The 9,920-nt window shown below is 43.0% G+C and overlaps 1 protein-coding gene and 1 long non-coding RNA gene across 2 annotated transcripts in view; both read left to right on the forward strand.

Moving 5' to 3' along the window:
* Positions 1 to 2,046, forward strand: part of LOC139417001 (low affinity immunoglobulin gamma Fc region receptor III-like) — a gene marked incomplete at its 3' end in the record, with an annotated part of 76,870 nt that extends 74,824 nt beyond the window's left edge. Inside the window, exons 3-4 of the mRNA XM_071166233.1 lie at positions 840 to 1,082; positions 1,781 to 2,046. Coding sequence (XP_071022334.1) covers positions 840 to 1,082; positions 1,781 to 2,046 — 509 coding nt within the window. The remainder of the gene's footprint in view (positions 1 to 839; positions 1,083 to 1,780) is intronic.
* A 171-nt stretch (positions 2,047 to 2,217) lies between these two features.
* LOC139415755 (uncharacterized) lies at positions 2,218 to 5,986 on the forward strand. The gene is made up of 3 exons (XR_011635011.1): positions 2,218 to 2,272; positions 5,752 to 5,832; positions 5,954 to 5,986. It is a non-coding gene; the product is annotated as an uncharacterized lncRNA (long non-coding RNA).
* The last annotated feature ends 3,934 nt before the right edge of the window (positions 5,987 to 9,920 follow it).

Genomic DNA, 9,920 nt, shown 5'->3' on the forward strand with positions numbered 1-9,920 from the left:
ATATATTATATACAGCTGGAGCTGTGATCCTGGAGAGACCTATTTATATATTATATACAGCTGGAGCTGTGATCCTGGAGAGACCTGTTTATATATGATGTTTATATATTATATACAGCTGGAGCTGTGATCCTGGAGAGACCTGTTTATATATTATATACAGCTGGTGCTGTGATCCTGGAGAGACCTGTTTATATATGATGTTTATATATTATATACAGCTGGAGCTGTGATCCTGGAGAGACCTGTTTATATATTATATACAGCTGGAGCTGTGATCCTGGAGAGCCCTGTTTATATATTATGTACAGCTGGTGCTGTGATCCTGTAGAGACCTGTTTATATATTATAATCAGCTGGAGCTGTGATCCTGGAGAGACCTGTTTATATATGATGTTTATATATTATATACAGCTGGAGCTGTGATCCTGGAGAGACCTGTTTATATATGATGTTTATATATTATGTACAGCTGGAGCTGTGATCCTGGAGAGCCCTGTTTATATATTATATACAGCTGGTGCTGTGATCCTGGAGAGACCTGTTTATATATGATGTTTATATATTATATACAGCTGGAGCTGTGATCCTGGAGAGACCTGTTTATATATTATATACAGCTGGTGCTGTGATCCTGGAGAGACCTGTTTATATATGATGTTTATATATTATATACAGCTGGTGCTGTGATCCTGGAGAGACCTGTTTATATATGATGTTTATATATTATGTACAGCTGGAGCTGTGATCCTGGAGAGACCTGTTTATATATTATATACAGATGGAGCTGTGATCCTGGAGAGACCTGTTTAAATATGATGTTTGTATATTATATACAGATGGAGCTGTGATCCTGGAGAGCCCTGCCCTTCCTGTGACTGAGGGAGATACTGTGACTCTGCGCTGCAGATTTCAGGGAACTCCCTCTGACCTCACAGCTGATTTCTACAAAGATGGATCCCCCATCAGGACTGAGACTACAGGAGAGATGACCATCCCTGCAGTATCCAAGTCAGATGAAGGACTCTACAAGTGTACCATCTCTAAAGGAGAATCACCAGAGAGCTGGATGACTGTGACAGGTGAGAATATGAGAAACCTTGACATTCAGATCTTCTGGTTCTTCTTTACACTGTTAAGAGGTGTTGAAACCTGCATTATAAACTGGGTGGTTCTTCTTTACACTGTTAAGAGGTGCTGAAACCTGCATTATAAACTGGGTGGTTCTTCTTTACACTGTTAAGAGGTGCTGAAACCTGCATTATAAACTGGGTGGTTCTTCTTTACACTGTTAAGAGATGCTGAAACCTGCATTATAAACTGGGTGGTTCTTCTTTACACTGTTAAGAGGTGCTGAAACCTGCATTATAAACTGGGTGGTTCTTCTTTACACTGTTAAGAGATGCTGAAACCTGCATTATAAACTGGGTGGTTCTTCTTTACACTGTTAAGAGATGCTGAAACCTGCATTATAAACTGGGTGGTTCTTCTTGACACTGTTAAGAGGTGCTGAAACCTGCATTATAAACTGAGTGGTTCTTCTTTACACTGTTAAGAGGTGCTGAAACCTGCATTATAAACTGGGTGGTTCTTCTTTACACTGTTAAGAGGTGCTGAAACCTGCATTATAAACTGGGTGGTTCCAGGTTCATCATGAGTGAGACATTAAATTCATAATAGTTCTTATCTCTGATTGATCAATAGAAGTTATTCATACTGTGTGTCTAAGATCAGATCAGTTTCTAACTATGTATTCTAACTGTTTCCTGTGTTTTTCAAGCTAGGGGATCTAACACCCCCCTCACACCCCACCCATCCTCCTCTCCTCCCTCCCCCCACCCCTCCTCCTCTCCCCCCTCCCCCCTCTCTACCTCCCCCCTCACCCCCTCTCTCCTCCTCCCTCTGTCTGTCTCTGGGTTGGTGGCTGCTCTCTCCATCTCTCTGATCATTCTACTGGTCCTGTTCCGCAAGAGGAACAAAGATGTAGCAGCTGAACCCAGAGATGTTACGTATGCTGACGTCAGAATCACACAGGACCCAGAAACCAGGAGAAGGAGAGGTACACACACACACACACACACACCGACACCGACACCGACACAGACACCGACACACACACACACACACACACCGACACACACACACACACACACACAGACACACACACACAGTACAATGTCTTTATGTCTTCAACCTGTTGTCTCGTCTCCTCCAGAGAAGTCTCCAGGAGCTGATCCAGTCTACTCTGCAGTGAAGACCTCCAACACCACAGGTACTGTAGTACTGTATAACACTATAACACCACAGGTACTGTAATACTGTATAACACCACAGGTACTGTAGTACTGTATAACACTATAACACCACAGGTACTGTAGTACTGTATAACACTAACACCACAGGTACTGTAATACTGTATAACACTATAACACCACAGGTACTGTAGTACTGTATAACACTATAACACCACAGGTACTGTAATACTGTATAACACTATAACACCACAGGTACTGTAGTACTGTATAACACTATAACACCACAGGTACTGTAATACTGTATAACACTATAACACCACAGGTACTGTAATACTGTATAACACTATAACACCACAGGTACTGTAGTACTGTATAACACTATAACACCACAGGTACTGTAGTACTGTATAACACTATAACACCACAGGTACTGTAGTACTGTATAACACTATAACACCACAGGTACTGTAGTACTGTATAACACTATAACACCACAGGTACTGTAGTACTGTATAACTCTATAACACCACAGGTATTGTAATACTGTATAACACTATAACACCACAGGTACTGTAATACTGTATAACACTATAACACCACAGGTACTGTAATACTGTATAACACTATAACACCAGAGGTACTGTAATACTGTATAACACCACAGGTACTGTAATACTGTATAACACTACAACACCACAGGTACTGTAATACTGTATAACATTATAACACCACAGGTACTGTAATACTGTATAACACTATAACACCACAGGTACTGTAATACTGTATAACACTATAACACCACAGGTACTGTAGTACTGTATAACACCACAGGTACTGTAATACTGTATAACACTATAACACCACAGGTACTGTATAACACTATAACACCACAGGTACTGTAATACTGTATAACACTATAACACCACAGGTACTGTAGTACTGTATAACACTATAACACCACAGGTACTGTAATACTGTATAACACTATAACACCACAGGTACTGTAATACTGTATAACACTATAACACCACAGGTACTGTAGTACTGTATAACACTATAACACCACAGGTACTGTAGTACTGTATAACACTATAACACCACAGGTACTGTAGTACTGTATAACACTATAACACCACAGGTACTGTAGTACTGTATAACACTATAACACCACAGGTACTGTAGTACTGTATAACTCTATAACACCACAGGTATTGTAATACTGTATAACACTATAACACCACAGGTACTGTAATACTGTATAACACTATAACACCACAGGTACTGTAATACTGTATAACACTATAACACCACAGGTACTGTAATACTGTATAACACCACAGGTACTGTAATACTGTATAACACTACAACACCACAGGTACTGTAATACTGTATAACATTATAACACCACAGGTACTGTAATACTGTATAACACTATAACACCACAGGTACTGTAATACTGTATAACACTATAACACCACAGGTACTGTAGTACTGTATAACACCACAGGTACTGTAATACTGTATAACACTATAACACCACAGGTACTGTATAACACTATAACACCACAGGTACTGTAATACTGTATAACACTATAACACCACAGGTACTGTAGTACTGTATAACACTATAACACCACAGGTACTGTAATACTGTACAACAATATAACACCACAGGTACTGTATAACACTATAACACCACAGGTACTGTAATACTGTATAACACTATAACACCACAGGTACTGTAGTACTGTATAACAATATAACACCACAGGTACTGTAATACTGTATAACACTATAACACCACAGGTACTGTAATACTGTATAACACTAACACCACAGGTACTATAATACTGTATAACACATCAGGTACTATAATGGTCCAGTGACTATCCTCTCTCAGCTGGTCCAGTCTGTGTTAATGTGACTCTCCTCTCTCAGCTGGTCCAGTCTGTTTTAATGTGACTATCCTCTCTCAGCTGGTCCAGTCTGTGTTAATATCCTCTCTCAGCTGGTCCAGTCTGTGTTAATATCCTCTCTCAGCTGGTCCAGTCTGTGTTAATGTGACTATCCTCTCTCAGCTGGTCCAGTCTGTGTTAATATCCTCTCTCAGCTGGTCCAGTCTGTGTTAATATGACCATCCTCTCTCAGCTGGTCCAGTCTGTGTTAATATCCTCTCTCAGCTGGTCCAGTCTGTGTTAATGTGACTATCCTCTCTCAGCTGGTCCAGTCTGTGTTAATATGACTAACCTCTCTCAGCTGGTCCAGTCTGTGTTAATCTCCTCTCTGTCACGTTCTGACCTCTATTTCCGTTGTTTTGTATTTATTTAGTATGGTCAGGGCGTGAGTTGGGTGGGCAGTCTGTTTGTTTTTCTATGTTTTGGGGCATTTCTATGTTTTCGGCCTAGTATGGTTCTCAATCAGAGGCAGGTGTCATTAGTTGTCTCTGATTGAGAATCATACTTAGGTAGCCTGGGTTGCACTGTTTGTTTGTGGGTGATTGTCTATGTTAGTGGCTTGTTTCAGCACAGGTCTCATTTTGTAGCGTCACGGTCGAATTTGGGTTATTGTTTTTGTTACTCGTTTGTATAGTGTTCAGTCTTTCTTTATTAAAGATTTACCATGGACACTTACCACGCCGCATATTGGTCCTCTGATCCTTCTCGCCTCTCCTCTTCAGACGAAGAGGAGGACGACCGTGACACTCTCCCTCTCCTGTGTTTAGTTCCAGGTGGATCTGGTCCAGTCTGTGTTAATATCCTCTCTCTCTCCTGTGTTTAGTTCCAGGTGGATCTGGTCCAGTCTGTGTTAATATCCTCTCTCTCTCCTGTGTTTAGTTCCAGGTGGATCTGGTCCAGTCTGTGTTAATTTCCTCTCTCTCTCTCTCTCTCTCTCTCCTGTGTTTAGTTCCAGGTGGATCTGGTCCAGTCTGTGGTAATATCCTCTCTCTCTCCTGTGTTTAGTTCCAGGTGGTCCAGTCTGTGTTAATATCCTCTCTCAGGTGGTCCAGTCTGTGTTAATATCCTCTCTCCTGTGTTTAGTTCCAGGTGGATCTGGTCCAGTCTGTGTTAGTATCCTCTCTCTCTCCTGTGTTTAGTTCCAGGTGGATCTGGTCCAGTCTGTGTTAATATCCTCTCTCTCTCTCTCTCTCCTGTGTTTAGTTCCAGGTGGATCTGGTCCAGTCTGTGTTAATATCCTCTCTCCTGTGTTTAGTTCCAGGTGGATCTGTTCCAGTCTGTGTTAATATCCTCTCTCTCTCCTGTGTTTAGTTCCAGGTGGATCTGGTCCGGTCTGTGTTAATATCATCTCTCTCTCTCCTGTGTTTAGTTCCAGGTGGATCTGGTCCAGTCTGTGTTAATATCCTCTCTCTCTCTCCTGTGTTTAGTTCCAGGTGGATCTAGTCCAGTCTGTGTTAATATCCTCTCTCTCTCTCCTGTGTTTAGTTCCAGGTGGATCTGGTCCAGTCTGTATTAATATCCTCTCTCTCTCCTGTGTTTAGTTCCAGGTGGATCTGGTCCAGGTGATGTGACCTATGCTGACATCAACCACACAGAGAAGAGACAACACAACAGGAGGAGAGGTAGGAAGAAGGGAGAGACTAACAACACTTCCCTAAATAATGTCGTCTTTCTGAAGTAAATATGTTTTTCCCGTGTTTTTAACCTGTCACTAGTTGTAAACTGTTTATGTGTTTCTTTCAGAGAAGGTCGTTCCAGACCCTGTCTACTCAGCAGTGAAGACAAACAGAGATACAGGTCAAAAGGTCGTTCCAGACCCTGTCTACTCCGCGGTGAAGACAGATAGACAGAGATACAGGTCAGAAGGTCGTTCCAGACCCTGTCTACTCCGCGGTGAAGACAGATAGACAGAGATACAGGTCAGAAGGTCGTTCCAGACCCTGTCTACTCCGCGGTGAAGACAGATAGACAGAGATACAGGTCAGAAGGTCGTTCCAGACCCTGTCTACTCAGCAGTGAAGACAGACAGAGATACAGGTCAAAAGGTCGTTCCAGACCCTGTCTACTCCGCGGTGAAGACAGATAGACAGAGATACAGGTCAGAAGGTCGTTCCAGACCCTGTCTACTCCGCGGTGAAGACAGATAGACAGAGATACAGGTCAAAAGGTCGTTCCAGACCCTGTCTACTCCGCGGTGAAGACAGATAGACAGAGATACAGGTCAGAAGGTCGTTCCAGACCCTGTCTACTCAGCAGTGAAGACAGACAGAGATACAGGTCAAAAGGTCGTTCCAGACCCTGTCTACTCCGCGGTGAAGACAGATAGACAGAGATACAGGTCAGAAGGTCGTTCCAGACCCTGTCTACTCCGCGGTGAAGACAGATAGACAGAGATACAGGTCAGAAGGTCGTTCCAGACCCTGTCTACTCAGCAGTGAAGACAGACAGAGATACAGGTCAAAAGGTCGTTCCAGACCCTGTCTACTCCGCGGTGAAGACAGATAGACAGAGATACAGGTCAGAAGGTCGTTCCAGACCCTGTCTACTCCGCGGTGAAGACAGATAGACAGAGATACAGGTCAAAAGGTCGTTCCAGACCCTGTCTACTCCGCGGTGAAGACAGATAGACAGAGATACAGGTCAGAAGGTCGTTCCAGACCCTGTCTACTCAGCAGTGAAGACAGACAGAGATACAGGTCAAAAGGTCGTTCCAGACCCTGTCTACTCCGCGGTGAAGACAGATAGACAGAGATACAGGTCAGAAGGTCGTTCCAGACCCTGTCTACTCAGCAGTGAAGACAGACAGACAGAGATACAGGTCAAAAGGTCGTTCCAGACCCTGTCTACTCCGCGGTGAAGACAGATAGACAGAGATACAGGTCAGAAGGTCGTTCCAGCATAGAAAAAGAACTGGCTCACTTTTTGTTCAGATTTACAAATGAAGCACCGTGTATAGTGTAGATAATCATTATTATAATAATAGATAATAGATCTTCAAAAACCAAACTTAGGAACGGGAATCATAGAAATATCTCACAAAGAACAGATCTACCGCTACTTAGATTGGCTTTACAGCAGTTTGACAGATCAATAACACAATTCTATGTGGATTAGTTGGGTTACTCAAAAAGGTAGATATTGCCATTTTAACAAATGTAATCTGTGTGAACTTTAGGTAGAGCTGTATCTGGATCCAGGAACGTAACGTACAGACTGAGGTAGGTCCAGATCACTGTATCACTAACCATAATGTACAGACTGAGGTAGGTCCAGATCACTGTATCACTAACCCTAATGTACAGACTGAGGTAGGTCCAGATCACTGTATCACTAACCCTAATGTACAGACTGAGGTAGGTCCAGGTCACTGTATCACTAACCCTAATGTACAGACTGAGGTAGGTCCAGGTCACTGTATCACTAACCCTAATGTACAGACTGAGGTAGGTCCAGATCACTGTATCACTAACCCTAATGTACAGACTGAGGTAGGTCCAGATCACTGTATCACTAACCCTAATGTACAGACTGAGGTAGGTCCAGATCACTGTATCACTAACCCTAATGTACAGACTGAGGTAGGTCCAGATCACTGTATCACTAACCCTAATGTACAGACTGAGGTAGGTCCAGGTCACTGTATCACTAACCCTAATGTACAGACTGAGGTAGGTCCAGGTCACTGTATCACTAACCCTAATGTACAGACTGAGGTAGGTCCAGATCACTGTATCACTAACCGTAATGTACAGACTGAGGTAGGTCCAGATCACTGTATCACTAACCCTAATGTAAAGACTGAGGTAGGTCCAGGTCACTGTATCACTAACCCTAATGTACAGACTGAGGTAGGTCCAGGTCACTGTATCACTAACCCTAATGTACAGACTGAGATAGGTCCAGATCACTGTATCACTAACCCTAATGTACAGACTGAGGTAGGTCCAGGTCACTGTATCACTAACCCTAATGTACAGACTGAGGTAGGTCCAGGTCACTGTATCACTAACCCTAATGTACAGACTGAGGTAGGTCCAGGTCACTGTATCACTAACCCTAATGTACAGACTGAGGTAGGTCCAGATCACTGTATCACTAACCCTAATGTAAAGACTGAGGTAGGTCCAGATCACTGTATCTCTAACCCTAATGTACAGACTGAGGTAGGTCCAGATCACTTTATCACTAACCCTAATGTACAGACTGAGGTAGGTCCAGATCACTTTATCACTAACCCTAATGTACAGACTGAGGTAGGTCCAGATCACTTTATCACTAACCCTAATGTACAGACTGAGGTAGGTCCAGATCACTTTATCACTAACCCTAATGTACAGACTGAGGTAGGTCCAGATCACTTTATCACTAACCCTAATGTACAGACTGAGGTAGGTCCAGATCACTGTATCACTAACCCTAATGTACAGACTGAGGTAGGTCCAGATCACTGTATCACTAACCCTAATGTACAGACTGAGGTAGGTCCAGATCACTGTATCACTAACCCTAATGTACAGACTGAGATAGGTCCAGATCACTGTATCACTAACCCTAATGTACAGACTGAGGCAGGTCCAGATCACTGTATCACTAACCCTAATGTACAGACTGAGATAGGTCCAGATCACTGTATCATTAACCCTAATGTACAGACTGAGGTAGGTCCAGATCACTGTATCACTAACCCTAATGTACAGACTGAGGTAGGTCCAGGTCACTGTATCACTAACCCTAATGTACAGACTGAGGTAGGTCCAGGTCACTGTATCACTAACCCTAATGTACAGACTGAGGTAGGTCCAAATCACTGTATCACTAACCCTAATGTAAAGACTGAGGTAGGTCCAGGTCACTGTATCACTAACCCTAATGTACAGACTGAGGTAGGTCCAGGTCACTGTATCACTAACCCTAATGTACAGACTGAGGTAGGTCCAGGTCACTGTATCACTAACCCTAATGTACAGACTGAGGTAGGTCCAGGTCACTGTATCACTAACCCTAATGTACAGACTGAGGTAGGTCCAGATCACTGTATCACTAACCCTAATGTAAAGACTGAGGTAGGTCCAGATCACTGTATCTCTAACCCTAATGTACAGACTGAGGTAGGTCCAGATCACTTTATCACTAACCCTAATGTACAGACTGAGGTAGGTCCAGATCACTTTATCACTAACCCTAATGTACAGACTGAGGTAGGTCCAGATCACTTTATCACTAACCCTAATGTACAGACTGAGGTAGGTCCAGATCACTTTATCACTAACCCTAATGTACAGACTGAGGTAGGTCCAGATCACTGTATCACTAACCCTAATGTACAGACTGAGGTAGGTCCAGATCACTGTATCACTAACCCTAATGTACAGACTGAGGTAGGTCCAGATCACTGTATCACTAACCCTAATGTACAGACTGAGATAGGTCCAGATCACTGTATCACTAACCCTAATGTACAGACTGAGGCAGGTCCAGATCACTGTATCACTAACCCTAATGTACAGACTGAGATAGGTCCAGATCACTGTATCATTAACCCTAATGTACAGACTGAGGTAGGTCCAGATCACTGTATCACTAACCATAATGTACAGACTGAGGTAGGTCCAGATCACTGTATCACTAACCCTAATGTACAGACTGAGATAGGTCCAGATCACTGTATCACTAACCCTAATGTACTGACTGAGGTAGGTCCAGATCACTG

The sequence above is a fragment of the Oncorhynchus clarkii genome, chromosome 9, assembly GCF_045791955.1.
Source record: "Oncorhynchus clarkii lewisi isolate Uvic-CL-2024 chromosome 9, UVic_Ocla_1.0, whole genome shotgun sequence".
Taxonomy (NCBI): Eukaryota; Metazoa; Chordata; class Actinopteri; order Salmoniformes; family Salmonidae; genus Oncorhynchus; species Oncorhynchus clarkii.